The 16,133-nt window shown below is 50.9% G+C and overlaps 1 protein-coding gene across 2 annotated transcripts in view; it reads left to right on the top strand.

Moving 5' to 3' along the window:
- The window catches only part of MEGF9 (multiple EGF like domains 9), a 47,674-nt gene that overhangs the window by 19,856 nt on the left and 11,685 nt on the right, over window positions 1–16,133 (top strand). For both annotated transcript variants that reach the window (XM_085077200.1, XM_085077199.1), the window contains exons 2-3: window positions 2,816–3,002; window positions 15,003–15,142. In XM_085077200.1, coding sequence (XP_084933326.1) covers window positions 2,816–3,002; window positions 15,003–15,142 — 327 coding nt within the window. The remainder of the gene's footprint in view (window positions 1–2,815; window positions 3,003–15,002; window positions 15,143–16,133) is intronic.

Raw genomic sequence — 16,133 nt, forward strand, 5'->3', positions numbered from 1 at the left:
GGATAGCAAACTGGGCAGAGTCAGAGCTTGGACCAGTGCCCCATCCTTGAGAGGTGTTTGCCCTTGGCTCCCCTTGCTGATGGTGTCATCCCAACCCCAACACAACACTCCAACCATGACTGAGCAGTCTGGAGTGGGACAGTGCTTCATCCACCTTGTTCTTTGTCTTCACAAAAGCTCTCAGTGAGGTGTTTTTGAAGGTTATCTTCAAAAGCAAAACATCAGCTTGAGAAAACTGAATAAAGGCTCCAAAAAGGCAGGCTCTGGCCAGGAGCCAGCACAATGTTCCCTCATTTTCTTCTGTAGTGCTCCTGCTCTTTGCTGTGTTCCCACAGCCCAGGGCAGATGTTCGTTATCGTGTTCCCCTTCTGGCCCAGGACTGTTCCTGCCTTCTGGAATGCTGCTGCTGTGGGGACAGCAAAGTGTCCTTTGAATTGGGCCTCGGGTTTTCATAGTCTGCTACATCCTCCTGTCAGCCCCTGACCTTGACGCTGCACCAGATGATGGATTTTGGATTTCAGTGCTGCTGTCTGGGTTTGCTTCACTGCCTGACCCACAGGGCTGTGTTTTGGGGCTGTGTCCATGTGTGAGTTGGGCTGGGTGCATGCATAGTGACCATGTGTGACACTGCTCACCTGGTGGGGACCACCATCCCTCCCCAAGGATCTCTGGGATGGCTGGGGGAGGCAGGTTCTGCAAGGAATCAACCCTTTTGGGAGACAACTTCTGGATGTGCCCTGCTGCACCTCACTGTGCACTCAGGGTGATATTGCAGCAGACAGCTCAGCTCCTGCCCCCAGCACAACCAGCCTTCCCCAGCACTGCTGGAGTCAGGGCTCCACCTGCCCTCCAAAAAGGTGCTCTTGCCAGTGTTATTGTGGATTATTGCAGTATTTCTCACTCTCCTGGAGAACCAGTGTTGCCTGTGTTGCTGTTGAGTTTGGCTGCTGAGGCAGAGCCCAGCCTGAGTTGGGGCAGTTTGGATGGACTGGAGCATCAGATGGGAAGCAAAGGGTGCTACAAAGTCAGATTTCCATTCAAAGTGCTGCCATCCTGCTGGAGTGCATGGGGAAGAGTTCCATCATGCCAATGGGACCATCCTGAAGCCCTTCCCCACTCCTGCCCTCTTCACCCAGCTGTCCCTCTGCAGTGTCAGGATGATCTCATGGTGCTCCACACGAGCAGCTCATCCCCCTGTGTGGGACCTGCCCTGTCAGTGCCTCCCATGCCGTTAGAACTGACACCATGCTCCTTTCCTTCCCTTAATCAACTCTGGCAGGTCTAATGGCAGTGCGTGTAATGAGCTCTGAAAGGGAAATTTGTTTTGATGCATGTTTGACAAACTCCGGAGTGCTTTTTGCTCAACAAGTTTTCGTGGCTTCTGTTGGCAGGGAGAAGCCCAAGTGCCCAAATCGATATGGTTCTGCTTGGATAATTGAGCTGGGAATTTAGTTCGTTATGTGAAGTGGCTGCTGAAGTGGATAATTGCAGATCTTGAGGTGTTTGTCCTATTTGATAGTTTGGATTGAAGAAAATTTCGGTGCAATTTCACAGGTGTATAGGGACAACAAGGCTTCTGTGGGGATCCTGTGATGGAGTAATGAAGCTAAATAACTCACATTTCTCTGTGGGTTAGAAGGACATGGATGACAAGGAAAAGAGCTTTAAGTCAAGTTTTCTTGGGATGGGGACCTGGCCTCTCCCCTTTCCATGAAGTGCCCTGGATACTGGCTCTTCTTGGGGAATAACAAACACCAGCAATTGTATAAAGCCCCTAATGCTTGCTGCACTGTTTCTGCAAATAATCCTTGTTTATAATTCAGTCTTGGCAGAAAAAGACTTTAAATTATTAAGGCACTAAATATTTAGCAATGAAAGAACGGAGATAAAGCTCTTGGCAGAAACAAATTGCCGGGGAGAAGTTGTTCTCTTCAGAGTGTTTGGGGCTTTAAAGTATTATGAGAAATAACATGCAGGGGGACTGGGAATTCGTCACTTGATCAGAAGATTTGCTTCTCTCCTAAAAAAGCAGTTTTTCAGTGTGTGCTTTCCAGCACCCCTGTAAACACAGAGTGTCCCCAAAGCCATCCCTCTCACCACAGGGCTGAAGGTGACCTGTTCTAGGTGGTGGAGGTCTCTGTCCTGCCTCCAGCTCTACCACAGTTTTTAAACTCATTCTCATGTACTTGGTGCTCCCCTGAGGGAAGATTTTTAGGGGATTCTGTATCCCTTCTTCAGGAGTGGGAGATGCTGGTGCCAGTTTTTCACGTCAGTGTGTGTTCTGTGATAAATCAGGGGTGTTCCAGTGGTGTGGAACGGAGGATCTTATAATTAATGATTTTGCCACCTGTTGCTGATTTTATCCTGATATTACACACCTAGTGCTTGTCAGCTCCTAGAGTCAGACACTCATGAGGGTGGATATTTGTGTGCATCCAGAGACATTGTGCACAGCTACATATGTATGTATTTTAGGTAGTTACAGTCAATTTTGTAGCTCTTCTTTGGAGAGGGATTTCAATCATGAACTGTGGGATTTCAAACCCTGAGGTGCTCCCAATGATTTTTATTTCATCATCTCAACATTTTAAAGCACAAATCATCCTAACAGTGATGGTGGAGGTACACAAAGGGTATGGGGAGGCACTGGCACAGGTTGCCCAGAGAAGCTGTGGCTGCCACCTCCCTGGAAGTGTCCAAGCCAGCTTGGAGCAACCTGGTCTAATCCCTGCCCATGACAAGGGAGCTGGAACAAGACCCCTTGCAACCCAAACCATTGTGTGGTTCTCAGATCCTGTTTCTCTTTCCCTTGCAGGAGACCTGTGCAACTGCAGCTCGGTGGGCACTGCTGAATGCAACCACACCACAGGGCAGTGCCTCTGCCTGCCTGGCTACACGGGGCCACGCTGCCAGAGCTGTGCCCACGGCTTCTTCCCTGACCAGGGGCACTGCCAGCCCTGTGCCTGCAGCCCAGCTGGAGCCACCAGTGACCAGTGTGACCAGTGAGTAACATCGGACATCCTGGGCTTCTGCGCTCGCGGCGTTGGGATTTGGTGTGGTTTGGGTTTCGGGCAAGAGGGGGTCTTGTCATCTGGTGCTGGTGTTTAAAAGAAAAAAAAATAAGCAGGAAGGAAGCTGGTCTTATAAAAATTTATGAAGATTATTCTTGCTCTTTCAAGAGCTGGATTATAAAAAGATCCGTGGCTGTGGCAAAAGCCCTGGCAGCCCCCAAGGGAGTTGACTTGCGTTTGTGAGTTGCACGGAAGCAGAACCTCTCCTAATGCCTTGTGCATCTGTTAGTCCCTGTTGGGCAGGGCTGCCTTCACGCCTGAGCTGGGAGGGGAGCGCAGGCTGGGGTGGAGCAGGGGGGCTTTGGAGAGGTTTTATTTTCCAAAGGGATAGGTTTTGTGCCAGAGGCTGGCAAAGCTTTGTGCTCTGCCCTTGCCGAGCATCGGGGTGGAAGCAGCGGCCTGACAGCAGAGTCGGCTGCTGCCTTGCCTGGTGTTTGCAGTCACCAGAGCTGATGCTTGGAGCTCTTGTATAATGAATGTGTTCCTCTTCATTTCACCTCACCCACCCTCACATCTTGCCTTGTAAAAGCTGGCACGCAATTATTTTCCAAGCGGTGATCTGTCAGCTGTCACAGATCTGTGGCTGAGTTGAGATCTCTGTTCCTGCAAGATCAGGCAGAGCAGCAGCCTGACCCCTTGGGTCTCCAGTGCTCATGGGGTCAGCAAGTTTCAAGGTCTCTCCTTGGAGGAGACCTCAACAACCACCCTGCAGCAACTTCAGCCTTCCCAGGCTCCTGCTGCCTGATTGTCTTCTAGGGTTTGGTCTGGGCTCAGTGTGTGCTGAACACCTGCAGTTCCCTGCCAGGGCAGGGGCTGAGTCAGAGTCAAAATGCTCTGCAGGGACATGCTGCCTGTAATTATTTTATACATTATCTTTTCCCAAACGCCCAGACTCTCTGTTGATGTCCTTCGGTTCTGTTTCAATGCTGCATTTTTCTGCTTGCATAAGCTCTGACAATTCAGAACTTAAAAGTAATGCTCCAGTTGAGGAGAGTGACCTTCTTACTAGAAGAGGTCATTCTTGGGGGTGGAAAGTATGGAGTTTTCCACTTTTTTTTTTAATGGCTGTTTTAAGTATGGGAAGATGTGCCTGGAAGCATCAGAGTTTGCCACAAAATTGAAAGTGTGAGTTTGGTCAGATCTATTGGAAAAGCACATTGGGCAGGAAGGCAGATGGGGCAAATCTTTGGGAGCTGGGAGAGGAGGGAAAGTGCTACTGGAGCAACTGGGTTAACTGGGAGGGAGCATTCTTGTCACAGCTCTGAGTCACTGGGCAGTGGGTGAAGCATGGACATGTGTGGTGTCTCCCATGTCTCAGTGCATGGGGCGAGCTAAGGAACGCCCTGGGGAGCTTCAGGTGAGATGCTGTGAGTCGTGAAGGAGAACGAGGTGGAGTTGGAGCCATCGTGCCTCACCCCAGTGTGAGTGCAGCCAGACGCAGCAGGGACCTCCCCAGCCTCTCCTCAGCACCATTTCACAGCCTTGAGGGACGTGGGGGATGCTCATTCTCAGCCATTGAGAAGAGACAGCACAGGGCAGGATGTGGAGGGAGATTTGGGGAGGGGGGATGTTGCTAACAGAGATCGCTCTGTTTCTCTTCCCGGCTCAGAGGGGCTCGCTGCAGACAGAGATGACCTCTGGGTGTTTAAAAAGAGGAAAATTAGGTCAGTTGTCTGTGTTGTAGGGCTGGGGGCATCAGAATGGCTGCGAGATGGGCAGCCTGGTGCGTAGTGATGTGTATGGGAAAATGGGGTGGGACACAAACCCCAGCAGGGCAGATTGTCCCCTCGTTTGTGTTGTGCTCAAGTGGGCACAAGGCTGGGCACAGCTCCTGCCTGTCTGCAGCTGGGATGGCAGGGGCCAGGCACCAGGGATGTGGTATATCCCTGCTCGGGGGTCTGTCCTGATGGCTGGGAAAGCCTCCTATGCACTGCAGGGAAATGAGTGTATGAATCCAGGAATGGGATTTTGGCTCTGGTGCTGGCAGCCCTGGGTGGCTGCTGTCAGATCCCTGCAGGAGCAGTGTGTGTGTCCCTCAGGCAATCCCTGCTCGGGATGAGGCATGCAGGCATTGCCCAATACCAGCAACCAGCTACTGTTTTGTTGACATGGAAAATCCTGTACGCTGTACTATTTATTTATTTAATAAAGCACCAGCCCAGCTCGACTTGCACAAGTGAATTTCTGTGTGAGGCTTCAGAGGAAAGCCGCGGCTGTTCCAACGGGGCTCTGGGTGAAACAGCAGCAGAGATTTTGGACTCTGACCCTTTTCAAGGGTGGCTGATTGGAGGGGCAGAGTGCCCGAAGGCCGAGCCCTCGGGGCACACTAAGATGCCTCTTAGGTTTCAGTGAGCTCGCCCAGGCTTTTGTAAAAGTGCCTTTTAAAGCACCACCATATGATGATTATTAGTATTATTTCTCGGCACGCTCTCGGGCTGGCCAGATGGCAACCCAAGTCCCCTGTTTGTTAACTAGACCTCAAATGCAGACCATCAAATAAAAATAAAAAAAAACCCCTTTCCCGAGGCACAGAGTTGATTTTGGGAGTGAACATTGACCTGACATGCTGTCGCTATGAATGGGCTCCATGGCTGCTAATCAAAGGGCTGTTTTGGTGGTGGTTTAAATTTGATTATCTGGGAAGATCCACACAGATCCCTCTGTGGGATGGCAGAGGATTTCTGCGCTCTGGTTTGGGTGGTTTTTTTGTCAGATGAAAAGCTGTGTGTGGCTCAAGCTGGAGCTTGCTGTGGGGCGGGATGGAGTCCTGGGCTGCTCAGAGAGGCTGACACATCTGGGAGAGGGGGAGTGAATTGTCCCTGCTGCGGTTAACGCCTAGAAACCTCAGATTAAACCACATTTCGCTGGGTTGGATGCTGTGCAGATGCTTGCTAAAGATAGCTGTGGCCTGGAAGTGTTCATAGTCCATAGAGGAAGGGTGGAGAAAGAAACTGAAGTTTCAAGGGCTATGGTCAAGGTCAGCACAGTGGATAATGAGGCTGGTGACTCATGTGGGTGCACGGGCTGAGCTGGAAGGGCTGAGCTCCTGCTGCAGAGCTCTGGGGACACTGACAGAGTGGGGAGGGTGCCTGGTGGTGGCCTCAGCCCATGGTGATGTAGCCCCAGCCAAGAGCTGCTCAACCAGCTGCATCTCTCTCCATCTTTTGGGCCCCTCGAGGTGAAGGCTGTGGTGTCTGTGTGTCCTCTGGGGAAACCAGAACCTCCCAGCCTGGTCTGGTGGAGGAGTGAAGGTGATCAGTGCTGCTGGAGAAGGTCCCCATGCCCAGGCTGGCCAGCCCAGATCTCCAAGCCTTCCATCCCTATTTTATGTTTTCTTCATGTGAGCAGAGTCCTGTGCCTGACCTCTCATCTCTTGCTCCCCAGGGCCAAGGCAGAAGCAGCAGGGGTGGGCTGGGGTTGGTGGTCTCCAGTCCCACCAGCCAGGGCAGCACTGGGGGCTCCTTGCTGTTTTTCTGGCCCTCTGCACCCCGTGCAGCTTTGCCCAAAGTGTCACCCGTGTCCCCAGCTCAGTCATGGCAGGGTGAGCCAGCACAGCAGCCCTGGGATGAGGAGGGTGAGGGGAAAGGGCTTTGCTTTGAGGCAAGCCTTTCGTTCTGCAGCCTTCATCCCCTGGCGTGAGGAGCTGTCCAGAGGCAGCTCTTTAAACCCTCATTGAGATAACTCTCCGTGTAAACCTGCTCTCTAGCTGAGGGGTTGGAAGGAGCAGGACTGCAGGCTGGATGAGGCCAGCCTGGATGAGGCAGCATCCCCTCCTGGGGAGGAGGAGACAGCAGATGACTCTGCAGTTTTTGGGTTGTTTATTTTTACCTTGCTGGCAGCACTGCCCATCCCCACGTGGGACTGCAGCTGCTGGCCCAGGGCAGCCCAGCTGACCCAGCTCATCTGCAGGAGGGCTGACCCTGATTCACCTCCCAGGAGGTGTTTATCCCAACTTTTCCCAGCCCAGCACTGCGCCTCTGTGGCTTTTCCTTCCCTGCAGCCATGGAGGCAGCGTGTTTAGCCCACAAGCAGCTGTCTGTGTGGGTGCTGCTCTGGGTTTGGGATGTGGATGGGAGTGGAGCTGTGAAGCAGAGATGCTGCTATGAGGCACTGCTGCCTGGCAGAAGGTTCAGCCCTCAATTCCCTGTTTCTCTGGGAGGTTTTGTGGTTTTAACTCATTCTGGTTCTAGGGAAAAAAGTGATAAACCAGTACCTGTGCCAGTGAGCAAGAGGAGAGCTGTGGCTGCTGTGGGATGTTTTGAGGATCACAGAATCACAGAATATCCTGAGTTGGAAGGGACCCACCAGGATCATCCAGTCCAACCCCCGGCCCTGCACAGACACCCCAACAATCCCACCCTGTGCTGAGCATTGCCCAAACACTCCTGCAGCTCTGGCAGCCTCAGGCTGTGCCCATTCCCTGGGAACTCAGTGCTCAACACCCTCTGGAGGAAGAACCTTTTCCTGATATCCAACCTAAACCTCCCCTGACACAGCTTTACCATGTGGTTTACCTAGGCTGGGGTTAACCATCCAAACTAGGCTAGGTTTTTCCAATTCCCATAAAAAGCTCTAAACTAAACATACATATATGCTGCCATTGTCCTTAGTGCAAACAGATGATGGTTAAACTGGGGTCTGTGGATCAATTTTAGTTCCTCCCTCTGGCCGTGCCTCAGTTTCCCCACAAACAGAAGGGTGAAACCTTCTAAAGCAGAGGCTCCAAGACAGCTTGGAGGTGATGTCTGGTCTCCTTTGGTTGCTGTGGGCTGAATCCCCCTGCCCAAGGGTGCAGTGCTCTGCTCCTTCACTGATCCAGAATCCTTTCCTTACTGCTGGCTACAGAGACAGCCCTGGGATCCTGATTCCTGCATGGCCTGTGCTGCAGGCTTGGCATAAATCATATGAGAGGGAGCTCCTGTTGCTCATTTCCATTTTAAAAAAAGAGGAAAAAATGATAATGCACACATATAAATGCCCAAGTGTTAATTCAGAATGCTTTTCCCCCTCAAGGGGATCTCAGGCTTTGTGTTCATATTAAAAGGCATGAAGGCAGAGTGTCCCTGGGAGCATCTGTACATGGCTGTCCCCTGGAGCAGGGATGCTGCAGTGGCCATCCCTGTGTGCTGCCTTTGTGGAGGGATTCTGTGTGCAGAGGCTGATCCTGTGACCTCAGCTCGTGGGGCTTTGGGCTGGTGAGGGGAAGGTCAGCAGCACTGCACAAAGTGCTTTGTTGAGGCCTTTGAATAAAGGCTGGGGCTTCTGAGGGAGCTCAGGAAGCTGGGCAGGGAGAGCCACACACTGGGATTGTGGAGCTGGTGGGATGTGGAAAGATGAAAAGAGAGCATGGGGAGCAGCACAGTCTGCACACACCTTGAGCCTCAGGTGTGGCAGAATTTGGTGGGTATTTTCGGTGGTCAGGAAACACAGGTCCATTGAAATTCAAGGTTTTTGTGGAGCTTCACCAGCCTGCAGGGCTGCTGCCCATCCCAGCCCCAGGGGGTTATTTGGGGGAAGTGATGGAGCTCTCATTTTGCAGAGATAAAAATCTTCATTTTCTGTCTGCAGAGTGTCATCACACTTCTGAAATCTCTTCTTTGCGTGGGATCTGTCTTTCCATTCTGCTGTATTTCAGCAGTCCAGTAAAACCACATCAGGTGCTGCTCCCCTTTGGAGATACGACCTTGGGAGCTGAAATCCTCAAGGACTTGTGCTTTAAAAACCCCCCAAAACCAGACAAACCCCTTTTTTCCCTCTTAAAAGGCTGTTCTCCCTTTTACAGATTGGCTGAGCACAACTGGTGGCTCATTATCTCCCAGTAATGCCTTGTCAGCATCACTCTGCAGAGAACAGATCTTGTTTTGTAGCGGAAATTATTACATGTGGACGTCAGAAAAGCAGAAGAATACCCTGTTAAAGCCTATTTTTCTGCATGCTTTAATTATCTAAATCTCTTCCCTATTCCAACCTCTTGCATCCTTTACATCTGATTAGCTCTGCTCCTCTCTCCCCCCACAGCAAGGTAAATATGGTACCTGAGCCCATTTTTATTCAGTTGCAGAGAGGAATGGGAAATGAAGGAGGGACTGGACACAGCAGCAGGGAAAGGTGGATTGTTATCATCTCCCCTATGGTAATTGTGGCTTCTCAGAAATCCTGTTATTTTGTGGATTTTCCAGCAGGCTTTGCCGTTCCTGTGTTGTTTGTTTCAGACTTTGCTGCTCTGGCAAACACTGACTGCCCTCAAAAGAAATATTGGCTCAACTGTTCAAGCTTTTGTGGCTAAATTCTGGTTTGTGGGATGTGCCCAGCCTGACCTCAGGCACTGCTTGTACCCTGAGCCTCCTTCTGCTGGCTGAACAGAAGCACCATCAGAGATCTGGGTGATGGAGGGACCACTTTGGGCAAAACTGATGTGTCCAGTGGGGACCAGCCCCATCTCCCTGCCACCCCACTGATGTGTCCTTCTCTGCACTGAGGTTTCCTGTCCCATCCCTGCACTGCCATGACACCCAGGGGTTATTCTGGGAAACCAGCACCCACCAGCTGAGACAGATTTTGCAGTGATTGAGGCTTTTGCTCATGGAACTGCAGAACATCCCATCCAACCTCCCTCTCCAGTGGTCTTTCCATTACTTCCTCCCTCCCCTGCCTTTGAGGGCACCTGGAGGAAACAGCTCAGGCTGGCGATTCCCAGCTCTCCACAGCCCTGGCTGGAGATTCCTGACTTTCCATAGCCCTGCCTGGAGATTCCCAGCTCTCCACAGCCCTGGCTGGAGATTCCCTGGCGGGGGAGCTGGGGCTGTGGAGGCGGCGGTGGCCAGACAAGGTGGCCCTTTGACATTCACAGAGTGGCCTTTGAGAGCTGTGAAGTGTCCCTGCTCTGCCGAGGGCTGCCCTACAAACAGCTGCCGTCCCCCGGCACGGAGCGAGGAATGTGCCACACAATGGGCCAGTGTTGGCCCCATAAAGCTCTGCTTCTTGTGCCCTCCACAAAGGGGCTCAGAGCGGGTGGCCAAGCAGGGCTCAGCCTTGGCCCCACTGACCCTCCCACGGAGCCACCTCGGCCGCCAGCGGCTCTGGGAGGGAGGAGAACCCCAGTGTGGGGCTTTGTCCTGCTCTCCTCTTCCCCACATGCCGATATTCCAATAAATTACTTAAAGGAATGTCAGCACATGGGTTGTGAGGGTTCTTGGTGTTGTCAGGATGAGAGGATATGGTCTCAAGCTGCTCCAAGGGAGGTCGGGGTGGACATCAGGAAGAATTGTTCATGGAAAGGGTTGTGAAGCATTGGAAGGGTCTGTCAGGGAGCTGCTGGAGTCCTCATCCCTGGAGGTGTTCGGCAAACTGGACGTGGCTCTCAGTGCTCTGGTGATGATCAGTCAAAGGTGGGACTCGATGATCTTGGAGGCCTTTTCCACCTAAATGATTCTGTGATTCTGAGTGTTAACAGCGTTGGTTTTCCACCAAAGTGTCTTGGAGCGTTTACCTTTCAAATGTTAACTTTTCCACATTGCCCAGGAAGGTGTAAGAGATATTTATCCCCTGGCTGCTGTCAGACATCACAGCAAATCAGCACTAAAGGAGCCTGGCTCGCTGGAGGAACACACCATTTTTAGAGACATTTCTGAATCCTCCTAATCTTGTGCAGAATCCTTTTGTCTTATCCCATCAAAGTGTGACAAAGCCTTTTCATGGGGGTTGTTTTACAGCTGCTCGTAGCTCAACGCGATTTCCCTCATTCATACGGAGCTCTGTTGCTGCTGTTAATTGTGTCTGATCCAGAGACACCTCGGGGCCCTGCTGGGATGAGTGATGGGCATTCCTGTCACTGGGGCTTTCCAGGGGAAGGGGAGGGGATGAGGCACAGGTGAAGCTGGAGATGCCCTGGTGTAGCCCCGAGTTTCCTCTTTCTCAGGGTGGTGTGGCCTCTCCCCAGCTCTCCTGGGGCTGATCCTGGGTGATGCTGAGCTGTGCAGGGTATGGCTGGGTGCTCTGTGCTTCAAGGTGAAGGTGATAAATGTATTTGACAAAACTCTGCCTCAAAGCTGGGGTAGGTCCTGAGCTTCTCACCCTCTGAGCATGGCATGGCTTGAGACCATGGGATCTCCCTCTGACTCTGCCCCAAAATCTTACCACTCTCATATGTTTTAAAAATAAAGGCAAAAGAACTTGGTGCTGTGCTGTTTTGGCTGGTCTGACATGGCCAGGCAGTCCCTAGGCTCTGACTGGGGCATCCAGGCTTTGCTGGTGTCTGGCAATATATTTTAAATCAATTTCTCCCTTCCCTCCTCCTTGGGGGGAAAACAAAAGAAAAGGAAGAGAATAAATGATTGGAGCTTGCTGGGGGTTTTCTGTTACACCATTAACTGTGCACAGCTTGTCTCCCAACAGCCCCTAAGGCCATGGTCCTTCATCTTCCCATCCATCTTGTGCCTGTCGTGTCCCTGTTAAAATCAGGATGTTTCTGAGGAGGAGGAGTGGAGACTCCTTGCAGATGTGACTGCACATTGTGGTCTGTCTCAGATCACAGTTACTTTAATGCTTTTTTCTCCCCTTGTGATGAGGCCTTGAGTCCCTGTGCAGTCTGTGCTGAGCAGTGCAAGGTGAGGGCATTGCCTGAGACATATTTCAGGGTCTAGGCTGTCCCCTGGCCCAATATTTTGCTTTTATTCACACCGCCCTGCCCCATGTCTGTGGGAATGCTGCTGCCTGGGGTGGCTGTGTTCTGGTCCAGCCCCAGGCTGTCTCCTGCAGGCATCAAGCTGCTCCCAGCAGAACAGGGAGCCTTGAGGGATGAGGGTGATCAGGTGAACATCCCAAACCTGGCCCTTGCCCCAGAGGGTCAGATCATTCCATGCTGGACCCAAGCCTTGGATGTGCCTGTGCCCTGAGCAGTCACTGCCTGCTCCTTCTGCCAGTGCCTCGTGTGCTGCTGAGGGTTTTTATCAGTAGGAAACATCTGTAAAGCTGATGGATGATGTGATGGTGATGCACACTGCCTACGTGGTCTCCAGAGTGAATATATTCATAAAAATTTGGTAGAAACCAATGCTGGCAGGAGACTTTGGTTACTGGAAGTCTGTTTTTACCCCAACATGTAATTCTATCAGTTCTTTGTGAGAGCTAAACATTGGCTGGCTTCTGAGGGGTTAATCATCATCTGAAATGGGGTTGAGCAATTGATGTCTCTGCATCAAAACATTTCCCTCTTCCCTTCCCCCTTGTTTCCCCCACTTCCCCCCAAAAAAGAAATTCCTGGCTGATACTCAAAATCCAGTTCAGTTCTCACTGTGCAAGTATTAAACTGTGGGTCTTTTCTTTCAAATTTCTGGATTTTTATGGGCACAATTGGTCTGTTAACAGGATTTTTTTTTTTGGTGGTTTCAATGCATTTATATCATTGACCTTTGCTTTAAAAAGTGTCTGACAGACTTTGCTGGGCTGGATCTATAAAAAGGAGTGTTGTAAGGGGGCTTTATTCTGTGGAAGCAATGACCACAGGCAAAGCTTTATATTTGCTGAGTGATTTAATTCTTGCACATGCAGGACTTGGCTCTGTGCCATGTGTAACATGTTGAGAAAAGGTCTGCTCAAGAGGCATTCAAACCAAACTTTCCAAAACAGTCTTTTTTCTCTCTCTTTTTTTTTTAAGCTTTCTTTCCTGTTATTTCTAAGCTAACGAGTAAAATCAAATGCCCCAAAATGCTGCATTGAGCTCAAGCAGGGTCATTGGGGAAATAAACCTTGAAAGAAATGAAGTGGGAGCAGGGAGGAAGAGGAGGATGTCATTGAGAAAAAGGCTGGGTCAGGGACAGCAGGGAGTCAAACAGCTCCCTGAACTCCATAGGAAGCCAGGGAGGGTGAAGATGATGCAGCTCAAATGCCTGGCCCTACAACACCCTACTCATATGCTATATCCCTAAAAAATGTGTTTTCAGGCTAAATATCAGATTTTCCTCCTCACAGCAGATGCTTTTCCCTGCCTGTCCCTGCCCTCTTACAGGAATAGCAGTAGCAGTCAGGAGCAAATAATAACAAGCTGCTTTTTGTTTGCGCTTATTTTAAACACTGTGACAACGTTTGGATTAATGTTGGGTCTTGTGAAAAGCTCTTTAAAAGTCAAACATACTGAGCTGCTTACCAGCATCCCTTTGAATTCTGCATCTGCCCACTGCACTTCCAGATAATGGCCTGGAGAGCAAGAAAACATCATATTTCTTTCTTCTTCTTGTAATCAGGCTGTTAAATATGCCTGAGGTTTCAGATTCTGCAACTATTTAATTGTGTAGCCCCTTGGGTTGAGGTCCATATTTTGGTGAGTAGTTCCTCTTCCTTTGGCAAACAAACAAGCAACAGAAATACTGAATTATGCTAATTTCTAACAGAAGCAATGCCTTGCCCAAAACATTGCAATCTACTGCGTTTTAATTAAAAACAACACATCAACAGTGCATCAAACATCTATTAGTTTTAATCAGCAGATTTTTCTGGAGGCTTTTAGGAGCAAATTGTTCACCCTTGCTCACTCTTTCCCAGGAGGAGAGGGGGAGCAATGGATGAGCTTTGTGCAGGCACAGCGAGCCCTGAAATGCTGACTTTAAAAGGTATTTTAAAGGTGTTTCAAAGGTGTTTGAGCAGGGTAGAAGTGATACAGGGGAGAGCCAAGAGGTAATCCAGCATATGCAGGGCTGTCTGTGGATGGTATCACCTCCTCTGCTGTGGCTGCAGATAAATCCATCACCTGGAGGGGACCAAATGCTGTTTATTCGGGTTGCTGTCCTGGTTCCCTGCAGCAGCAGCAGGGCTGGAGGTTCCTGCAGTCTCCCCAGGGCTCTCAGGGCTGTGCAGAGGCTCTGGGTGCTCTCTGTCCCTCAGCTCAGCCATTCTCAGTGTGCAGGTGGGATGAGCCACCTCCAGCAGTGGCCAGCCCAGGGCTGGATGGGAAGGAGCATTTTATCCATTCCTGTGATTCCTCTGAGAGTTGAGCTAAATGCTGCCAGTGTATAGAGTCTCTTATGAAAGCAAAGGGTTGGAAGCCTCTGTGTGGAGAGAGTGGCACAGGAAGCCAAAGGAATGAGGGTAGCTTTTGCTTTTTATAGCTCCTGGTATTTGTTTGCTCATGGCAGCCACCAGCAATGCCCTCTGTGTTCACAGTGCAGTCCCCACCCTCCCTGCAGTCACACTGTGCCCAAGTAAACAGCTCCTGCCTGGGGTCAGCTGGAGTGGAAACCTCTGCTGGGAAAGGGAAAACCCTCTCTTGTCTTTGCCTGGCTTTACTGGGTAGAAGTCAGCTGGAGAGAGGGGCTTTGCCCAAGTGTCCATGGAGATATTGTGTGGAAGGGATCAATGGGATCATGGAGAAGTGGAGGCAGTGCAGGTGGCTGACACCTGCCCTGGCTGGAGCCAAGCAGGACACCTGAGCTGCTGCCCCAGCTCCCAGGGGAGCCAGGAGAGCAGGTGGTGAGCAGGGAATTGTCTGCTCACCCGAAAATCTGTGAGGTGCTGCTGGGCACTGATGCAGAGGGGAGGGGATGATCCACGTGGGGGCTGTGGGATTGCTCAGGTGCAGTGACCATGGGTGTGGCAGTGTCCTGCAGGACCCGGGGATGGAGCAGGGACTGCAGAGGGGCTGTGGGAGCATCTGCTGGGGCTGATGCAAGGGAATGGCTCTGGGCCAAGGCTTTCTAGAATGAGCCATGATTTCTGGTGCCCAGCTGGAAATTGCTGTCAGGGCAACTGGCTTGGCAGGCACTCATCCTTTCTTGAATTCCCCATCACTTTTTGGAAATGGCAGCCTCTGTGTTTCATGTCCTGCTTCCAGCAGAAAGGAGGAAAAGGAGGAAAGTGAGTCCAAAACCTGCCTGCAGGTTTGTACCTTGGCTGCCTCCCGGCACAGCCAGATCTCACTGTTTGTTTTTCCCTCTGCAGCTCTGGGAAGTGCCAGTGCAAGGTTGGTGTGACGGGCCTGAAGTGTGACCGCTGCAGTGAGGGCTTCTACAGGTTCAACCACAGCTCGTGTCAGCCCTGCCAGTGCAACAACCACTCCCAGACCTGCGACAGCTCCACAGGTGACCATGGCCTCTTGTGATCAGAGGGGCACAGACTTCACCTCCCTCCTCTGGCTCTGGTTTGGCTGTTCTCATTCAGCACACTCTGCTCTCATCCCCTTCACCGACATCTTTGTGCCTTGAGTGCCCAAAATCTTTACCTCAAAGCTGAAATGGAAATGCAAGGCTGGAGCTGTTCTCCTTGGAAGGAAGGCAGTGAAGGCTGCGTGATTTAGCCCAGGCTGCAGTGTAGAGCCTTAATTCAGCAGCCTGTATCAGAAATTGGGGCTCTATTGTTTTCTGCACTTACACAAACACACAACACGGGCTTTTAAAGAGCTTTTGTTCAACTGCTGTTTACCTGGAAACAAACACTGTGCTGGCACTGACGCAAGGGGACTTGCTGCCACAGATAGCAGGATTTGATCTGGAGAAAACTGGCAGCACCTAGTTAATATTGCCCACTTTTTATAAATTGGCCTTGTTTATTTTCCTTGATCATTTCTTTGACTGTCTCTCACTCAGACAGATGTTGATGGAGTGGAAATGTCGAGGCAGCTGTGTTTGAACAGCTTATGGGAGGGCAGGGGGAGCCTAATGGTTTTCCCATCTCCACTGGAAGGAGAGATCCTGGAGGACACTGTTATGGGACTGCCTGCACAAGCCCACTTCAGCCACAGCACTCACTGCAAAATCCAAATTCTCCTTGAAACTTCCAGGCTGAAAGGCAGTTCTGTAATATTTATCCAGCAGCTTAGAAATGGGTAATAATTAAAAGTAATGTTGCAGAGTTTGTTGGCAGAGAGACAGAGCCCATGAAATCAGGTACTTCTGGGCAATTTTGTTCCCTCTTGGGCTGTGTGTTTGCAGCAGAGGAATGCCCTGATCCATGGGCACCAGATCTGTGCTCCCTGAGGGTGAATTACTGCATTCCCTTGAGGCTGAATTACTGTATTCACTCCTGTACTGAACTCTGTGTGCTTATGTCCTACTAGTGTTGAAGGAATAAGGC

Source organism: Lichenostomus cassidix, chromosome 17, assembly GCF_008360975.1.
Source record: "Lichenostomus cassidix isolate B80296 chromosome 17, HeHo_3.0, whole genome shotgun sequence".
NCBI lineage: Eukaryota > Metazoa > Chordata > Aves > Passeriformes > Meliphagidae > Lichenostomus > Lichenostomus cassidix.